The sequence below is a fragment of the Dicentrarchus labrax genome, unplaced genomic scaffold (genome assembly GCF_905237075.1).
Source record: "Dicentrarchus labrax unplaced genomic scaffold, dlabrax2021, whole genome shotgun sequence".
Taxonomy (NCBI): Eukaryota; Metazoa; Chordata; class Actinopteri; family Moronidae; genus Dicentrarchus; species Dicentrarchus labrax.
Window position 1 is genome coordinate 12,282,944 of NW_026136707.1, and position 20,837 is coordinate 12,303,780.

A 20,837-nucleotide genomic window follows, 5' to 3' on the forward strand; every position below is an offset into this window, starting at 1 on the left:
TACAGAAGCTCATCATTTCACTCATAAATTACATTGTTTTGTTTTTACCATTGTTGTTTTAAAAGAGGGTACATTTATGATGTGAACAATTGTGCTCTGCCTGTATTTTCATCAATAAAAATATCATAAGACTATAAAAATAAAGATTTATAGACTAATTCTGCTGTTTTTAAATGCAATAAAATTGAATTTGACTTTGTTTTGTGTGGACTCATGATCTCAGTATCTCTCTGTGAGTCCTGGATGCAGCCCTGATCAAACAGAGCGACATAAGTCATCCCCATTATACTCGGGACCTCCTGGAAACCCTATAACGACCCTTGGGGGCACCTTGGACCTCACCTTGGGAACCACTAATGATCTCCTATGAACTGTTCCATAACCCGGCGTGCCCAAGACAGACAGGTGGCGCTGGTTCGCCTGCACTGATGGGTCGGCCAGTCGGGAGGAACAGAAGTTTGTTCTTGCGCTGTGTTTTTACGCAGGCGCAGATCACACTGTTTGTCCAGTTTCGTTGGTTGACTTTTACCTGTGAGGTAGACTAGTTTCGGTTCAACGCTGGGAATAAGCAGCACAACCACCGGGGTCCGGTCCCGGTTCCAGAGGTGACAACACTTTCCTCCTCCCTCCCCGGCCCCGTGTGACTCAGGGGCTCCCACTGCGGAGCGTCGGACGGGATTTCTCCGGGATTTTAGAGTCGGTGCGCAACAGCGAGCAAAAAGCAGGAGGCAGGTGCACCGGAGAGGACAGGACAGGGGGAGGAGGAGGAGGAGGAGGAGGAGGAGGGCTGTTTGTATTTCCGTGAGAGTCTTGGTGTTCACACCGGGCCGAATGATTGGAAATCAACTGGTTGGCGCCTCGGTGGTCGATCTGTGTTAGTTTCATTAGTATGCGGTCGGAGTCCCCCCGCTGCTGCCGACATCCAGCCTGAGGACTGATCGGCAGCCCTGAAGTCTCCTCCGTGCCTGCTAAGTGACTCCTCGCCCTGGGGAGGAGGAGGAGGAGGAGGCGGCAGCAGCAGCAGGAGAAGAAGAAGCAGGACCCCGGCTGCACCGACTGTTGTGTGGAACAGTTTTCGCGGACGCAACACGGACCTTCTCGCCTTGTGGATCAAGAAGATGATGGGCTTTCTGCGCCGGACGTTCAGCCGCCGCTCCCGGAGCCGCTTCCAGACGAGAGAGGGGGACGAACGGGACGGTAAAGGGGGAGGAGAAGGGGGAGGAGGAGGAGCAGGAGGGGTGACCGGGAACCCCCTGCTCCTGGCACATCAGCAGCAGGTCGTACACGCGCCCGCCGTGGTCTCCGGGGGAGCGGCGGTCCACATCCCGGCGGCCGGGACGGCGAAGACCACCATCACCTGCCGCGTCCTGCTGCTGGACGGCTCGGATGTCAACGTGGATTTGCCTGTGAGTGCGCTGAAGCCTGTCAGGTGTGCTGACAGCGGCTCTGTGTGTTTACAGTGTGTGTAAACAGAGTACATGGTAGCCTAGGTCAGCGTGTGTGCGTGTGTGTGTGTGTGTGTGTGTGTGTGTGTGTCAAAGTGCGGCCCGGGGACCCCGTGGGGACCTTGTAGGGGTTCCTGGTGGGTCCCCTACAAAAATTTGAGACGGTGTTACTGCGCTGACATTTAATTTACTATAATTTATCCATTCAAGGGTTGTTTTCAGTTTACTTTCAACTTTTTAAAGTCAAAATAGAAAGAGAAACTTGATTTTATCTTAGTAAAAGTTGAATTGATCACAACTCTAGTTAAAGACAACGTAAAAGAGACTATTTTGTCTTATTACTTCTTTTTATTTCCCCATCCATCTAGCAGACATGCAGCTCATTTGAGACACAATCAGCCATGTTGATTCAGTGAATTAGATTGAAATCATTGAATAATTAGAGGATTGACAGAAACAATAATCAACAGCAATTTTGATTATTTATATTAAGCATCAACAGACACACAGTGTCTGTGTTAGTGATTCTCAAATATGAGAATTTGTTACTTTTCTCCCTTTTTATATCACTTTAAATTACCTCATTTTGTGATCTGAGAAGTATGAGTTTTGACATCTAATGGACTAAACAATTACAGAGTAATCAACAATGTAAATCACTGGTAGCTGCATCCCAACTCAAGTTACCAAAGTTTCCCTGCCTGTAGTATCATAGTGGCCTAAATAGTATCAGTGTGTATTTGTGAGTGTGTCTCTTCCAGTACAGTGAGAGGTGCAGCTCCAGATGGTGTTACGATCAGCCAATTCATCACATTACTTCCCCATTCTGACTACTGTGGAAATCTAGCTAAGACAGACCTGAACCTGCCCCCTCCTGTTTGCTCTGTTACAGCATCTTCCCTTCACTTTCTTCTTCTTTCTCTCTCTCCCTCAGTCTATTTGCCTGTATCTGATCTTCCTCAAGCAATCTCCGCCCCCCCCCCTTACTCTCCCATCTTCCCTCCTATAATCTTCTCTTACACTCCCTCTGTGGCCTGCCCCCTTGCTCATCGTCTTACGCTTTCACACTCTGCCTCCTCATCCTCCTCCCCGTCTTTTTCACTTTTTTTTCTTCTTCCCGCTCACCATCCACCTCCCTCCCTCTATCTCTCTCTCTTTATTCCCCGACTCCCTGATCTGATTTACCACTGTGGGGCCTCTGTGTCACAGACTAGTGCTACGAGTGTGTGAGGAGTAGGTTGGATGATTAGCGAGTGTGTGGGCATTTTGTGCGCAAGTGGCTCCTCGCAAGATGTTTTCATTTTGAAGGTTGCGTGTGTCACTGAAGCTGTTGCGTGCGTACGTCACCTCTTAAATGGTCGACCATGTATACTGGGTTATCAGGAGGGAGAGTATTTCTTTTGTCCTACGGGGAGATTACAGCAATAACACAAAAGCCACAGCTTCTGCCAACAGCCCCAACAACAAAATGACACAGGCTTGTCAAGCTGGCGGCTTAGTCACAGGTGTGTTGGAGCAAGTTTGTTCATGTCAGGTGCACCTAAGAGAGCAGAAACTAGCTCATTAAAGCTTATTAGTCACTTCAGGCAGTGCAGACAAAACACAAGGTAGAACAGGAACAGTAAAATATTCACTTCAGTGTGTGTGTGTGTGTGTGTGTGACTGTGTGGCCACTGCGTGTGCGCCCATGTGATACAGGCTATGATTTCAATCAGCCTCTCTAAACATGCTGCAGAATGAGCAAGAGCGATTTTTTTATTTTTTTCCTGTCCCCAATCCCTTAATACCACTGATTTCCTCACACATTCATACACTCACCAGGAAGTTTAGACTGGTTATCAGGATCCAAAGTACAAGGCTGTCATCTTTCCACACACCCACTGTGTGTTATATGGGTCAGACTGAGGTTAGGTGTTCATACAGGGTGTTGAGGCGCATCTGCTCGTGAGCTGTTCACATGGGACAAAATGTTGCTGCAGTATTTGTGCTTAAGTGCAATGATTGTGTGTGTTATTGACAAAGGCCTGAATAGGGGCTTTTTTTCCTCAGAGGCTTGTCCTTCTCATTTTGACCCAGATGCACACAGACACACACACATAGCAACTTTCACATGCACTATAAGTCATTTTGCTCCTGTTATGGACACTCACATAAATTGTGAAAATGAATCCAGCGGCCACCTGAGTGAGACTCAATTTATCACAAGAGGATCAGGTTATAACAGCTGAAGAGATTTAAAAAAAAAAAACACCCAGGAAGCTCAATGTTTTTGTTCTTCTTTTGCAGAGTAAATCCAAAGGTCAGGACCTTTTTGACCAGATCATGTATCACATAGATCTGGTTGAGACAGACTACTTTGGATTGCAGTTCATGGACACAGAACAAGTCTCAGTAAGTAACAAGTGACAAGCTCGTACATCTGTCACTGTGGATCACAAGCTGATATAACTCACCTTCTTATTCTCTTTTTTTCTCTCTTTCAGCACTGGCTGGATATGACAAAGCTTATAAAGAAACAGATCCGAGGTAGGTTCAACTTCTAATTGGGTCTACGTGTGTGTGTGTGTGTGTGTGTGTGTGTGTGTGTGTGTGTGTGTGTGTGTGTGTGTGTGTGTGTGCAGGTAAATGTGCAGCGTACTGTATGTGCATGAGGAAGCAGGTAAGTGGGGAGCAGGTGGCGCATTATCAAATGTTGACATGGTGATTAGCATGTGCATTAGGAGCCGTACCCTTGTTTGCTCTCCAGCTTGTAACAGGGGGATGAATGCTTACAGGAGGAGGGAGGAGAAACGGATGTTCTACTTGTCTGCCGGTCCTGTCTTTTCTTGAGTTGTAGTTCAGGAGTGTAAAAAAAAAAGAAAGTCTGATCGATGTTGAAGTGAAACAGGAAATCAAATAATAAATTAGGTTACAAAGAAATGCGGCTGAATACAGATTTATGGCCGGGCTGACAATGATGGATGGACTGGATGAGATAAAATGGAGAAAATAAATCATAGGAAAATTTGATTTGATTGAATTCATTCTCAGTAAATTGCTACTCCACCTCTTTCTCTTCCAGTCTCACACACATACCGTCTCTTCTTTTTACACTTTTCTCTCTTTATTTCTTCCAGACGGGCCTCCATACAGACTGTTCTTCAGAGTGAAATTTTACTCTTCAGAGCCAAATAACCTGCGCGAGGAATTTACAAGGTAAAACTCGCACACAAATCAGACACACATACACACACATGAACACGCAGTTTTCTCAGGAGCCCAGTGCGGAGGTCCAAAGGGGATGTGGGGCTAATTACTTTGCTGCTGTGGGCAGATTCAAATCAAGGCCAAACGGACAGAGACTTGTTAAAACAAATTATGTGTCAGAGATGAGGAAAAGGCTGTGATACATCAATTGATTTATGTTCTTGTTCAGTGTGAGGCTCTCAATCTGTGTTGTTGTTGTTGTTTTTTTACACCAACAGGTATCTGTTTGTGTTGCAGCTTCGACAAGATATTCTGTCCGCCAAGTAAGTTTCTTTATCACTATTAATGCACACAAATGTGTAAAAATTACAGTATAATACATATACTGTAAACACATAGGCTATACCACCATTTAAGGTTTTATTTTTACGTTTTAGTTCAACGTTTTGGGAAATATGCTTATTCTCCTTCTTGCCGAGAGTAAAGCTATGTTTTACGTAGAATCTGACCTTTTAAAATTCTGATTTGGGCCACCTTCATATTTTAAATTAGATCTGGGTCTGATGTGACCTCAGTGTAAACAGTCATATCAGAATTCATGTGACTTTTATGTCACTCTAGATCTACGTTCATTACAATTCTGCACTGGCGGGAGTCATTCAGTGAAAACAAAGACGGAAGACAGCTGTGTTGGAGGTAGTTAGTGGAGGGACAGTGAGGGCAGTCTCTGTTTGCTCCAAATCCACATCCACACACTCCTCTGTACTTCACTTCGGTATGAAAGTGTGCTGCGTGTGACGTCTTTGTTATTGTTCTTTTGTGTATGTGGGTCAGTTCGGGACCATAAATTCAAAAAGCAACAAAAAAATCAGACGTGAGCAATAAATCCAAAGAGAGCATTAAGGCAAGCCTTAGATGTGACAATTGATACTCTCTGATGTCTGTTTGAGACTCTGTGCTGGTTAACTTAGTTTAGCATAAAGACTGGGAACAGGGGGAAACAGCTAGCTTGACTCTGTTCAAAATCCAACTACTAGCAGTTGCATAGCAACCGCACAGCAAATGAGATATAACGTATTAAATAGTGAGCTTTAGAAATGCTTTAGGAAGATTTGGTTACTGTTGGACTGAGCTATTTCCCCCTGTTTGTGCTAAGCTAAGCTAACCTGTTGCTGACTTAGTGGTCAGACAGGAGAGCGGTGTCAATTTTATTGAAGTTGAGAAAAAAAAAAAAAAATTAAAAAATTTTTTTAAAAAAAAAAAAAAATTTTTAAAAAAAAATTTAAATTTAATATAAAAAAAAAAAAAAAAAAACAAAAAAAAAAAAAAAAACTCCGATTTAAGGCGATATGAGGGAAGTTTTGGACGTTGAAGGTGGATGGTCAGGGACAGATGAAATGGAGGCCGGGAAGGAGTCTGTGTCTGTGTCTCAAGAGTTGTGTCACCTGAACATATCATGAGCTCCAGACTTTACCTGGAGAAACCCCCTCTGTGTCTTCAAGATATTTTCATTATTGGCTCAGACTGCTTGTTAGAGTTAAAGTAAATGAGTGAATTAGTTAAAACAATTTCTGAAAAGTCTTGTAAAAGTGATGTAAATGTAGTTTTTGCAAATAAATGTACAACTCTGTAGTTTCTAGATGCTAAAGACGGTTAAATAATTAAGATAAATTAATTTAGAGACTATTACTACCTTGATCTGACCTCACCTTAACTGGAACAAAAGAAAACATTTAACCTAAAATAAATTTCTCTCCTCAAGAAGTCCTCGTGAATCAGTTTCAGGTAATTTCTCTTTATCTGTGCAGACTTCTGGATCTCACAAGTACTGTGTATTAACACACATACCTGTGGGAGCGTACGGGTGACCTACACTAGAGTTTGGGGGACTTCTGTAGAGCGGAGCCTGCTTCTTCCACACAAACACAAACCTGCATGCACAAACACACACTCAGACAGCGTGATACCCCTCTCTCTCCTCCTGGCTCTATCTGGGCCACAGATCCCCAGAGTCCAGCACTATTATAAAGCTCAAGATCAGAAACAGCAGAGGGCTGCTTATTTTAGGAAAAGGGTTGCTCCTCTCCTCCTTGACATGCACACGCACGCACAGTGTAGGGCATTCAGACACTTTTATGTCTTTACAACACATGATAACGTGTAGACATTACACCGTGTGTAGGACAGTGTGTTACAGAGGGTTTGATGAGTGGCTGTGAATGCACTCACACTAAAAACAGATCATCACCAGTGTCTCTTTTTCTCTCGTCAGATTGAAATGTCCCTATGATGTCTCAGTAGAGCTGGCATCATATTGTTTACAAAGTAAGTAGACTTCACATCCTCACTTGTATTCTTTTATACGTAGATAGTTTTCACATTACTACGAGAGCATGTTGTTGTTTTCCAAAGCAAATTGTTGCCTTTCAGATTGATTTTTGATGTATCAGGAAGTCATTAATTTCAATGTGCAGCTTTGAAAGCTGAAACACTTAGTCCTCTTATATATTTTATTATTTCTTTAATAATTTATCATTGGGTGGTAAAGCAGTTGTGGGAAGGGAACTCTATGTCAGTGGTCATCATAAAATCAAATCTTACATTAAAAATGTCGCCCTTTTACAGCCTTACCTCAAATCTAAAACGTCAAAGCTTCCTTCAATGCACCAACAAGGAGAACAGTTACAGTTTTAAGCATTTAAAAAGTCAATAGAAGTTTTCAGTCTGTAATTAGATGTTCATCATGTTCACAATTTGCAGTTTTAAAGACAGGCACTGTGGTAGTGACAATTACGGGACAATGGTAAAACAGTGGCACAAGGAGGGAAGAGTCACAATGTCAGATTGACTCTGTAATGTCTAATTATACAGCTGTATCTATCTATAGTTCACTAACAGCCACAATAAACTCCTGGTTATACCAATCTAATTGAGGCTGCAGCAGAAGAACCCCTGAGTTTTATTACTTATTACATTAACTTTTTGATTATAAGGGGAAGAGTGTGTTATTTCATGTTTAAAATATGAAATAGTATCACTTTAAAGACCTGAACTACCAATACTACAAGTTTTAGACTGTACTGAGTCAGCAACATGTTTGCAGCTTCTCTATCTGCTGATGTCCTACATCTGAATTTCTAATTTTCTTGGTCCACTTCCAGGTGAGCTGGGAGACTGTGATCCCTTGGAGCACTCTCCTGAGCTGGTGTCTGAGTTTCGTTTCAGTCCCAAACAGAGCGAGGCCATGGAGGCGGACATCTTCGGCAGGTGGTTGGAGCTCAGGTGAGCTTAAAGGTTTATCCAAAATATTTAAACCTGCAGGAAATCACAAAAACCCACATATGCATCTGCATTAGCCAAAATAGTGAAAGCAAGTTACTGGAGGGCGTCCAGCGGCCCGTGATCTGACCTGAGCAGGTTTATCTCCCCAGTGGAAGAAACAACTGGGGCAAAAAAGCAGAGCATTGAGCAGGAAGCCCTTTAATTGCTGCCTTTCAGCGCCGGCATTTCCACTGACAGGGGCGTCTACATTTCACTCTCCCTCCTTTCTCTCCTCCTCTGCCTTGGCCTCAGTCTCACTGGCCTGTATGAGGGATTATGGGATTAATCCCTGGAGGGTCTTGATTGATTCCGAGCAGTATTTAACCCAGCCGCGGTCTGATTGCTCCCATCTCGGATTAGATTACGTACACATATGCTGCGCTTCACCGAACCGACTGAGCCACACAAGGATGAACCCACACTGAGTTCACAGTCTTTCTTACACACCAAAGCTGAGTCAGGTACGCAGCCGGAAGGTTACTCACCAAGTATTTCCCTTAGAGCTAACACCAATTACCAGCAGAGTTCATGAGGTGTTGTTATTGATATTTCTTTTTTCAGATTAAGTTTCCAAACAGAACCGATATTTGTGTTGTGAAAACTTCTTTTAAATCCTCAGGGGAAAGAGTCCGTCTCAAGCAGAGATTTCTTTTCTCAACAAATGCAAGTGGCTGGAACTTTACGGAGTAGATATGCACTTTGTCAAGGTGTGTGAGTGTATATTATTATCATTATATTAAGTGTCACTACGTTACAGGTGTGTTTTGAGGACTAAATGTGTGTGTGTGTTGTGTCTTCAGGGCAAAGATGGAGGAGAATACGCACTAGGTCTCACTCCTACTGGCATCTTAGTGTTTGAAGGCTCCAACAAAATCGGCCTCTTTTTTTGGTAAGGACATTGAATGTATCTCTAATCCAGTCGTCAATTTCCTTTTATTTGAGAAGTGTGGGGGCACATTTTAGTATTGTTTCACCACATTAAAACATTTTTCTAATATGTTTAAAACACATCACATTCAGCATAGAAATGAGCTGTAAACATCAGAATCTCCTTTTTAAATCAACTGAAAATCTGCAGTTATGTTACAGCTAATGGCATGACAGCTTGACACTGGTGTTTAGTTGTCATAGTAATGAAAAATCCTTTGTGGCTTCTGACTAAACAGCAGTAATGAAAAGTCTAAATGAATAAGTTCAATAATTATCTGTAAGTCCCACAGAGCAACATAGCCTCCAACTGCGGACTGAGAAAATAAAGACCATACATTAATTCACTCATCATTTATGTTCATATGTGATAGAAAAACACTTCAGATGGGTGCCATGGTTTCAAAATGTTTGTGAACCACTGCTCTAATCATCTCAACCACCTTAGATAACACTGAATCCTGAGGTATTAATGGAGAGTGTCATTGGTTTGTGTTTCTTTGTGTGTTATTCAGGCCCAAAATCACTCGTCTGGACTTCAAAAAGAGTCGACTCACGTTGGTCGTGGTAGAGGACGATGATCAGGTTTGTATCCTGTCACAAACACATCCCTCCATACAAACGAGCACACACACACACACACGCAGATACACACACACACACACACACACACACACACACACACACACACACACACAGCACACTAACAGTGGCTGTTTTCTGACCGTGCAGGGTCGGGAGCAGGAGCACACGTTTGTGTTCCAGCTGGCCAGCTCCAAGACCTGTAAACACCTGTGGAAGTGTGCCGTGGAGAGCCACGCCTTCTTCCGGCTACGCCAACCGACCACGGGCAAGGCCAGCCGCAGCGACTTCACACGACTCGGGTCCCGCTTCAGATTCAGGTAGACCGCAGCAGAGAGACGGACTGTAAAGACGAAGGATGATACAAGTTGGCTCACTCACATAGTTGTGGCCAGCACTAATACTAGCATATGGGGAATAGTGTGTCACATAAAACAGAGCCTTTGTATCTATGGTTACAGTGTATCTATGGTTACGTGGATCTGTTCCTATGGCGACTGAGATATCCCCTTCATATTGTTTGTTTTCTTCTGACTATTATCAGAGATGGTCAAAGAAAGTTCTCACACTTGAAGGGCACTTCCTGTCATTTGTCAGAGCAGCTGAACAAAGCAGCATGAAGTCTGTTTTACATTGAAGTCACTGGATTAAAAACTCAAGTTACAGGTGGTGGAAGTGAAAACAGGAACACCTGTACAGTGTAATGTAATCCGTTATATTGAACACACTAGTGTCACTTCTGTGGAACATTTTGTTGTCAGACAGTTTTTTAATTTTAGAGTGAGTAATTGAGGATGTTTAAGAAAATATTTTAAGAGCAAAAAGGTAAGAAATTTTAAGTCAATTAAATAGAAAACTCAAACTCATGGTGCTAAATTGTTATGTTTTTATATACCACTTTATGTATTTATGTGTGTGTGTGTTTATATATATATATATATATATATATATATATATATATAAAACATTTTTACTTAACTGCAGGAAATCACAAAATAAAAAAATTCCTTTCCCATTAAACTGTCCAAACTGAGACGAATGATTTAGTCTCATCCAGGTACATTTTAGGGACTGAGGCACAACAGAGTTTCAGTCTGTAACTACACTGCTAGAGGCCAATAAATATACACACTGGACCTTTTTTATGTGTTTTTTATCCTTAAAGCTAGAATAAATGGTTTTAGATTTGATTCCCCAGCAGTGAATTAATTAAATTAAAATTATTATTCATGTACAGACTTTCATACTTTTCACCTTCTTCTGTCTCTCAGTGGTAAGACGGAATATCAGGCCACTCATGGAGGCAGACTGAGGAGAGCCAGCACATTCGAGCGAAGGCCAAGCAAGAGATACCCCTCCCGCACACAGTCACTGGGCAAAGGTGAGACTTATCAGCACAAATGTTGATGACTAACAGCACCAGTTCAGCCCTCCATGTGCCTGCACACGTTACCATGAAGGTTGCATACTGTTTTAATTCATTGCAGTGAACAAACTTGAACTTGAACCTGTAAAACTGTCAACTGCCTTACAAAGGTTTTCCTCTGAAAATGTCTGTAATTAAATTGTCAGTCAGCAGGTTTAAAAAATTTTTAAAAACAGCTCTGGTTCTTTTTAAAGAAAGTGCTCCAGATTCTTAAGCCGGGTAGTAAGTGTCACCTTTCTGCTTTGTCAAACGCACCTGACATACTCTCCCCATAATCTATTATACATGAATGATCAAGGGCGGACTGCAAACTGTATTTACTGCAAGACTGTCAGTGTTGACCTCCACACAACTTTTATTTATTGAGTGGTTTGACATTCAGCCCTGCAATACAAAAATTAAATGATGATTCAAGTGTTGGTAATAGTTGAGCATCCGAGCAATAGCATGTATGCGAAAAGTCTGGACTGAGTTACTAGATAGAATAACTCCTTTGTATAGATAAATGAAGATACAATGTCCTGCTCCTCTGCAATTTCTTGTCTAACTGACATCATGTCTCGCTCTGCCAGCTGCCATTTCCCCAGCCAAGCCACCACATATCAGGTAAAACATCCACAAATAACACATAATACACACATGCGCATTCATATTACTGTACTTGAGAGGACATTCCATTTATTATGTTCATTCCTTATCCTCTAACCTTGGCCTTAATCCACATAACAGCCTGGATAATCTGAACTCTAACACTAAAATAGCCCTTTGTAAAAGAGAAAAAGACATAAAATTGTTGTCAGTTTTTAGGTTTTTTGATAACTTTTGCAAAACAAACACATAAAGAAATCAATGTTTCTGTTAGTTGTTTTTAATCTGCTCTCAGTGATTACTGTCATTCTTTCCCAGCTCTCGCGCCAGCCCTGATCCCAGCCTACATCCAGTGAGTGACCTCAGATAACCCACTTACACACATACACACACATACACACACACACACACATGCAGCTGCCACTGATCTGGCTTCGCCGTTGTGACAACATTTAATTTCAACGTCTCTTCAATCCTGTCTCCTCTCCTCCCCTCCAGTACCAGCACAACATTCCTATTGGTCACGAGCCCTGGCACCCTCCCCACCCAGCTCTCACACCCCCAGTTTACCTGCAGCCCTCCGGACACACGCCATCACACAGGTAAGACCACCGACCGCAGAGGACGCAGAGAGCAGGGTTTTAGAGGTGAACTTGCTTCAGGGTGATGATGCAGGTACCATCAGTCTTTGGGGTCCTTGTTTAGAAATTTACAGGAGGGCAAGTTTCTATTTTTAAACAAAGTCGCTCATCCGGCACTCTGTTCGGTACTCTACATTGTCTGTTTTTCATCACACTTCATGCTACTCATAAACCTCATATGTGTCTGGTTGTGTGTCTTGTCCACCTCCATGCTTGTGTGTGTGTGTGTGTGTGTGTGTGTGTATGTGTGTGTGTGTGTGGGTGTTGTCCTCCATCTCCCCATCATGTTCAGGCCTTTTGTCGAGGCTGCGAGTCCCGTGTCTGGTCATCGTCCCGCCCCGGAGCGAACCAGCGGCACTTTTCCAGGATCCATCAGTGTGGTTTACAGGGACAAGGTCATGACCGCGCTTTGACCTCTGTTTGACCCTGGGAATCTGTTTGAAATCCAGACTTAAACTCAGACTTACACAGACTGGTGTCCGAAAGAGAGAAGCTCTGTGGATGGACTCGGCAAAGGAAAAAAAATTCTCCATCATTCTCATCACCTCTGTCATCATCCATTTGTCTCATCCCCTCATGCGTTTCAGCGTACACTATCCCAAAAAGGACAAAGGACCTTATCCTATAGGTCAGGAGAACGTTAACGCTTCCACAGGTGGTGGGGGGGGTTGGGAGAGCTGAACAGGGAGGCCCAGACGGACAGGCAAAGATACTGTGTGAGGACAAAGGGACAGGAAGATATCGATGTTCTGCAAACAACAGGGAGTTATTTATTGTGATTCAACCTGCTGATTTGGCCCGCTTATCAACACGGTCAATAACCCTCACCGACTGCTGCAATTTGCACCAAAAATGACACTCCTTCTTGGGGTCATATCTTAGTCAGATCTGAACACACAGACATGATACAGACATACTTAGATTGAATGACACTTTAGGATATCATTATGTCTGATGTCTATTGCCAATAAACTTTCATAAATCTGATTAGAAGTTGTAGGAAAAAGATTCTTCAGAACTTAAAGTTTTCTTTAAGTAATCAAAGTAATTCAGTAGTTGTCTGTACATCCATTGGTACATGGCAAACAAGACACTTTAAATGGTTCAAATTTGCCAAAATGTAAACAATTATAGCCTTAAAAAGCCATGTTGTACTGATACTTCATGTTTTCAGACCCCGCAGCCACGAAATTATGGAAAATATTCCAAAGATTACAGCATGATCATCCCGGATCTCAGAATGTCCCATCATCCTTATATTCCTCAAACACTGACACTCTCCTCTATCCATTCATACACAGATACACAGTGTCATACTCTGAGGACCCGTTACAGACTAAAAGACACTACTAGAACACAACTAAAATAACGACAGGACCGGGTGGAATAGTTTTGTGCCTTGGTTTTCTTGTGGACATTTTCATGTAATCATGGTTGGTGTTTTGATTGCTCAATATGTTTACTGCAACATCTCATTACCTGTATCCGCATGCCTTAGAAATTTGTGACAACTAATTTATCCAAATCACTCCTAATTTAAGTGAGATAAAGTGATGTGAGTGCTGAAATAAGTAATTGTCAACAGGTGGAAGGGGTTAAGTTAAGCACATATTTAATGCTGGTTTAGGGATTAAGCTGCTTTAAAACGTATAGTTTTTAGTTCAGTGTGAAAGAGAAGCATAAACTAGAATCCTGCATATGTAGTGTTGTGCTTTTAAAGTGATGTTTTTGAATAAAACTTGGATGGATTTGCTAAATCAACCAACTGTTTACAGATAATGTGGCCAATGTTTTTGCTGTTATAGTGTGATGCCTTTTACTCTTAACAGTTACTTGAATCACATGATGCCTTTAGGGATAATGCCATATTGCTTTTTAAATAAACAAATTGTTTATAATTGCAAAAACACATGTTCTTCATTGTTTTAGAACATAAGCCAACTTGTTATCATTTTTATATATATGTATACCTTCTATTTCCACATCTGTAGTGGGATATTTTTGTTGATGAATATGCTTAAGTCATGAAGTTATAATGATAACAATTATTTATTTGGAGTATTACGGTTTTTGAGAAATCGAGGATGCATTTTGTTAGGGGGAATTTGTTTTGATTGCGTGTGTCGTCTTCAGTTTCCCTCTGAGTGGTCCTGCTTCAGACCATCAGTTCAGCATAGAAGAGAATGAGACTTCGTATTCTGGCAAGATCCACCACCATCACCGTCGCCACACACACAGCCAGGAAACGCTCTGCCACACACACACCAAGAACAGTGAGTACTCTCAGCCCGAGGGAGAGCTATCCAAACACTGTCTGTCCGCAAATCTGTGATATGTCTAGGCTGTACGCTGATGCTCTTTTCATGTTCGTTGCTGTGTGTTGGTCAGCAAATCACACACATGCCCAGTTTCTACCTTAAAGGATAGATTCACCATTTTCAAATCAAATCCACAATGTCTTTGTTCTGTCGAAATGTATTCCAAAGTTTATTGGAAGATATGAGGTTCCTGTTACACAAAGCAAGAGGGTATCTTTGAAATTTACATTCTTTATAGTATGGAGTTCCCTTTATGTATTTCCTTGTTAAGATTAAATTAAGATATACCTTTATTAATCCCCCGTAGGAGATATTCAAGTTATTACAGCAGCATTGGGGAATATAGTGCAGTAAAAAGAGTACAGTGTACATACAATCTTATCACAATAAGAATATTACAAATAGAAGATATAAAACTATAAATGAAAAATATATTAATTATTTATTTTAATTTTAAGACTAACCAGTCTTAGTCAGTGGGGGTTGGAGGTACTGGGTGCTGTGTAGTTGTGGAGTCTGATGGCCGATGGTACAAACGAGCCTCCAAACCGCTTTGAGGCTCGGGGCTGGGTCAGTCTCTGGCTGAAAGTGCTCCTGAGCTGCCCTCAGTGTAGAGAGGATGACAGGGGTTGTCCATGATGGTTTTCAGCTTCCCTCTCATCCTCTTCACCAGCTTGCTCAGCTTGTTGGCACCATGAGTCCCGATGCCTCCTCCCCAGCACACCACAGCAAAGAAGATGACTCTGGCCACTACAGACTGGTAGAACATCCGTAGTAACCGAGTGCACACGTTGAAGGACCTGAGCCTCCTCAGAAAGAACAGCCTGCTCTGTCCTTTCCTGTAGTGGGATTTTATTGTTGAGTGTCACCCCCAGGAACTTGTAGGTGTCCACCATCTCTACCCTCTTTCCCCTAATAGCAACTGGGGAGGGGGGCCTCTTGCTGCGCTGGAAGTCCACCACCAGCTCTTTGGTTTTCCCTGTGTTGAGCTGTAATTGGTTTCTGTCGCACCATCTAGTGAAGTTCTGGATCAGGTCTCTGTACTCCTGCTCTCTATCATCTGTGATACAGCTGACAATGGAGGAGTCATCTGGGAACTTCTGTAGGTGGCACGCTCCGGAGTTGGAACAGAATCTGAGGTGTAGAGGGTGAACAGAGACGGTGACAGTACAGTTCCCTGGGGTGTGCCAGTGCTGCTCATCACCACGTCAGACAAGCAGCTGTGCAGCCTGACATATTGTCGGGCTGCAGTGGAGGGATAGTACCACAAACAACCTTTATACTAAAAAGGCTTCTACTTTGAAAGATACAAATTAGCTTCAGATGAACTTTGGAAAACATTTTTGACAGGCATCTGTCAACTTTTTGTCCCCCATCTCTGACACTGAAAGTGCATTATCAGGGGATGTCTTAATGGCCAGCAAACCAGTAACCAGTAAAGACTGCAGGAAAGATCACACCTGATATTGTTTGTTTGATTGTTTGTTTGTTTGTTTGTTTGTTTGTTGGTCCAACTTGTGGCCCTTCACTGCATGTCATCCCCTCTCTCTCCCCCTTTCCTGTCTATCTTGAGCTGTCCTGTCCAATAAAGGCCAAAGTGGTTGCTTTGTTGCAGTTTGAACCATAAAAATAGTGTAGATTAATGTAATTTAAAGTTTTGTTGCAGAAATAATGTCAGTTTATAGACTCAAGGTTAAAAATAACTGTTAAAAGTGAGTGTTATTTTATTTGATGCTTCAAGCACCACAAAACGTAATGTCTTTCACCTGTTTTGTACTGAGGTGGCAGCAGAAATCTGGCCAGGGTTCGGTTGGAAAACTAGTTTTTGTGACTTGAGTAAACTGCCCCTTTCAAAACAATTTATTGTGTAAAGCGTATATATTTATACCTCCCACACCAAACCTAGTAACAAGTAGGCCAACCCAATGAGTCTATTCATACAAAAGAAACAAAGGTGTTCATGACACAGCATGTCTATACAAACACAAATGTAGCCTGTAGTGTGTTTTCTCATTAAACTTTGTATTATTACAGAACGTCGAGCTCCTCCCTGCCCTGCAGATGAGTTGGACATCTCTCAGTCTCTGCTCAAGGCTCTGGAGTCAGACAGTGATTCTCCCCCCTGGCCCTCACTGCACGTCAACATGGACAACAAGGTCAGACACTTTCCCCACACACACACACTTCTCCTACTCTGCTCACAATAACAGTCCCTTTACCTTCCTCCCTGCTCCCCTGCCAGGGAGAGGAGAAGCAGCTGTCTGAGAAGTCTCTACACCCTCCCGCCTCCCCAGCGATGCTCCCTGAGCATCTCAAGTGTAACATCCTCAAGGCCCAGATGGAAGCGGCTTTCAGGGTGAGTACCACACTTCCACCTAACCATCTAAGCCTTGTGTACTGTAGTGTAAATAACAGCAGTGTCCTCTTCTCCTCCCTGATGAAGAAGGAAGCTCCAACAACACCTAGAATGAAGAACTCAAATGAGACCCTCAATGACAGGCCAGTACCCTCATCCCCTCTTTACATGCTTACGCACGTTTCTGCGGTACTTAGGACTAACTCTCCATGTGATGACTCTCTGGTCTTCAGGTATCAGAGCTCGTCCCAAGACTCGGCTGCATCCAGTCTGACTGCAGACAAGACGCCACATCGGCAAGACCGCCACCTGACACCAGAGAGGCTGCAGTCCAAATCCAACACAAGCACCACCCGCAGAAAACGACTGGTCAGACAGTTCAGCTTGTGAGTACATGTCACCTTTGATTACTGTTGAAGGGCAGAGCTCCAAGAGGGAAAGTGCCGCTGGAAACAAAACACTCCACCAAGCACTTGAAGCAGAGGCAACGCTATCTCCGCTCTTTGAACATGACATTTTAGTTCAGAACAATTTGCAGGTCATGTAAGTCACTCAGTCTCTCTTAATTTATTGCTCATCAGTAACCACGAAGATGAAGATAATCTCCCAGAAGCACTTGCAGCCATTTCCTCCCAGAGTACTGGAAAGTCAGGATCTACCAGCTCATTGGATAAACAGATACAGCCGTCCATATATCCACAGGTAACACACAATCTCACACACACACACCTTAAAAATCCATTAAGGAGTGTTTGTTTAATACACTACACTCCACTTATGTGGGATTAATTCAGCATTTCAGCATTTCAGCATTACCTGTAAGTAAACAGAGGGATGTCTGTGTGTGTGTATACATTGATGTGTATTCCAGGTGGATAATATGCCAGCACTGGAGCTGAGTAGTCCATGCTGTCCCTCTCCTTCGCCTTCTCCCCATCTCTCCCCTTCTTACTACCGTAGCTCCATTCCTCAACTGGTCCCATACCTTGCTGCCCATACTGGCAGGTAACACACCTCAATTTTTAATGTTCTCTGGGGCCTGTTTGTAGTCCTCCAGTAACGTCACAAACTATTTGAGAAAAACTGAAGTAAGCATTTTGGGTTCATGCTAGTGGCCTGTTGGTTAGGATGCATAATAGGGCTTCAACTAACTATTATTTTCATTATCGATTAAGTTAATACAATGCCTGTTGTCTGACCAAGAGTCCAAACTCTAAAGATATTCAGTTGTTTTCATATGTGACAAAGTTATCAAATGTTCATATTTGAGGAACTGGATCACGCCTACGAAATTACTAAAACAATGCATTTGCTTCTATATGTATTGTTTTGACATTGATTTAAGATGGTTTTGGAATCTGTTTATGTCTCTTAAAGGTGGAATATAATATTCATAGTTATGTTTCATTAGTGTATAATCACCGGAATATAAGAATCATTGTGTTGTTATTACTTTAGAATGAGTCCGCCATGTTGAACCGACATGTTTCTATAGTAACCCTGAACGAACAAAACAAACACTGGCTCTAGACAGGCCCTTTTGTGTTTTTGCAGCCACCATAGTTTCTCCTACATGCTTATAAGGCTGAGCTGTATTCAAATAGTTGCAAACTGCAGCTTCACCTCTAGATTTTCATAGGAAGATAAAATTAAAACATGCACAATTGTGCGGACGTGTATCTTTAAAACTTCTTATGACATGAGTCTGTGTTCGTTTCTGTGTTTGTAGCGGAGAGGAAATGAGGTTGGACAGAGAGAAGATACTGAGAGCCCTCCTGATGACGGAGCTCTGAGACCATGACCCTTTACCTCTGTAACATCATCGACAGGCGCACCAGATCCTGCGTTAAAGTGGAAGCGGTAGCAGAAGACCCAAAGTCGTTGGCTGCAATCAACATTTGTATATTTGCATAATACGTTCAGCAGCTATAAATATATATTTGCATAAAGGCAATTGTTATATTTGCTTAATTGTTCTTTTAGAAGGACGATTCTTTATATTCATCCAACTGAAACTGTAAAAAACTATAAGTGAGATAGAACAAAATGGACTCACTGGCTAACTGACACACTCACAAATTACTGACAAGCTACAGATGTAACTGGTGCTGCCTGCATGATAAATATGTTACATAATGAAATATTTATCTGATTTGCTTTGGGATTATGTTTAAGTTATATGTGATTTCATCAATACTGTGTCCATGTTGATGCCTAAACTGTGTTTCAGACAGCGACTGTTGAAGCATTGTACACTTTAAAGATCACAAGCAGAAGTGAAAGTCAGTTCACTTTCAAGTCAGTTTTTTCAAAATGTAAATAGACATTGGCGAGCATTGTAAATGTTTACTTCCTTACTGTATTTGTATGTCAGATATCCATTTTGACATGAGAAGCTATTTGCAGCATTTGAGAGTTAAGAAACTTCCCGAACAGAGTGAATTGAAAGAGAAGTCTGACTCTGTGTAGGAGATGCTGGGACTGGATTGTGCAGTCTCAATCTACCCACTAGAAGGAGACAGATCTGCAGTCACAGCTCCTGAGGCAGCTGAACACACTGATCCCGTGTTGTCATGAGGAACAGATCATGGATCACTTTACTATTTTTCACACGCAGTTTGAGTTTTCAACGCGGATCAAATGCAAAACTGAACTCAGAAGTCATATTCTTGGAAATTAGCTATTGTTTAAGCATAATCCTGCTGCTCAACAAGTTTATTTCTGCCCTTGTTTCGTCACAATCACTGACCATCTGAGGCGGCATATGATATGCTGCTGTGCTTTATGTATTGATTGTGTTTTTGCCCTTTGGTTGGATCTTAATAAAGGCCACACCGTCACTTTGACGACTCCGTAGCAGCATCTTTGGTCTCTGCACTGACATGGGAATGTGGACAGCCTCGCCCTACATGTCTGTGTGGGAAGTGTGTATGTAGGCCTCACCCACCCTGTGAGGGAATGTTGTAAAGGATATTACTGATTTATCTGCCTCTACACACCTATCAGGTACAATGCAATGAGTCAGCCTGTAATTGCTGTCCTGTCCTCCAGTGAACCACTTAGTGTTAAAAAATTAATCTTCATGGTATGGTGCAACGGAGAGGCTCTGATATGAGTTGAGGAATGCTGCAAATGTTTGTATCTGAAAGAAATAATGTGGAGCTAAACAGAAATAATTATGTGGGTGAGGCACAACCAATCACATCCTGCTTTAAATGTTTGTAAAATATGGGACTGTATTCAAATTATTGGGGTTGGGAGGGGGGATGAACCTTATGTTTTTTTTAAAGCAAGACTCTACCCAACATTATTACTACTTTATTTGCTTTGAACCTTGCCCCCCTCGCCCTCAAATGTTAATGGAACATTATTTTCTACATCGCCCTCATTGCACATTACATCTTGTTTAGCTGCACTCTACTTTTAAGCCAAGAGCTACTAAATGAACATTTATTAAAACAGTTGCTGAAAAAGTGAACAGGGGAAAAGGTGATTGCTCTGTGGTTGCTGAGGGGCTTCAGCACTGTAATATTGTTATATTGTAATACTGACTGTTGGCTAGAGGAAACAAGTGGCACACTCTTTAGCGAGATAATGTTTAGTCTCTATTAAATATAAAGATCGACATTTCTCATTTCTTAAAACTGAAAAATTAGTCACTAGAAAATAAAGCCTCAATATAAAGACTTGACTGTTGTCCTCTGCATGTGGCAAAAGCACCTGTATCATCCATGACACCCTCAAAAAGCTAATTTGGGGTTTTAATGCACCTATTTTTTAACAAAATCGTGCAAGAAAACGATAAAATATAATTACCCTCTGGCAAAAAAAATACACAATCCTCCCCTTTTTCTGACCCCACCTCCCCCTAATAATTACAGTCTCTATTGTCCTTTGGACTATACTAAATCAAAGATAAAATTACTTTTGTTTACTCCTTTTCTTTAAATCTGTAATCTACTTCACTCAAATTCTTATGTACAAATTATAATTTAAAACTAAAACATTTTAACTTTGCACTTCACATACAAAGAAACACTTTCTGAC

General features: G+C 42.1%; 1 protein-coding gene across 2 annotated transcripts; it reads left to right on the forward strand.

The window, feature by feature from the left end:
* Nucleotides 1–477: 477 nt before the first annotated feature.
* epb41l4b (erythrocyte membrane protein band 4.1 like 4B) lies at nucleotides 478–19,636 on the forward strand. Of its 2 annotated transcripts, none has more exons than XM_051406665.1 (23): nucleotides 478–1,406; nucleotides 3,732–3,836; nucleotides 3,929–3,971; nucleotides 4,562–4,640; nucleotides 4,910–4,954; nucleotides 6,904–6,956; nucleotides 7,793–7,913; nucleotides 8,572–8,659; nucleotides 8,753–8,841; nucleotides 9,395–9,464; nucleotides 9,612–9,781; nucleotides 10,733–10,842; nucleotides 11,460–11,493; nucleotides 11,794–11,827; nucleotides 11,974–12,077; nucleotides 14,250–14,389; nucleotides 16,469–16,590; nucleotides 16,677–16,790; nucleotides 16,878–16,933; nucleotides 17,024–17,176; nucleotides 17,372–17,492; nucleotides 17,662–17,795; nucleotides 18,520–19,636. In XM_051406665.1, the coding sequence occupies exons 1-23, from the start codon at nucleotides 1,119–1,121 to the stop codon at nucleotides 18,581–18,583; spliced, it is 2,337 nt and encodes a 778-aa protein (XP_051262625.1). In that variant the 5' UTR covers nucleotides 478–1,118; the 3' UTR covers nucleotides 18,584–19,636. The 2 variants fall into 2 exon arrangements, with proteins under 2 accessions (XP_051262625.1, XP_051262626.1); XM_051406666.1 differs by having other exon boundaries at nucleotides 16,881–16,933.
* The last annotated feature ends 1,201 nt before the right edge of the window (nucleotides 19,637–20,837 follow it).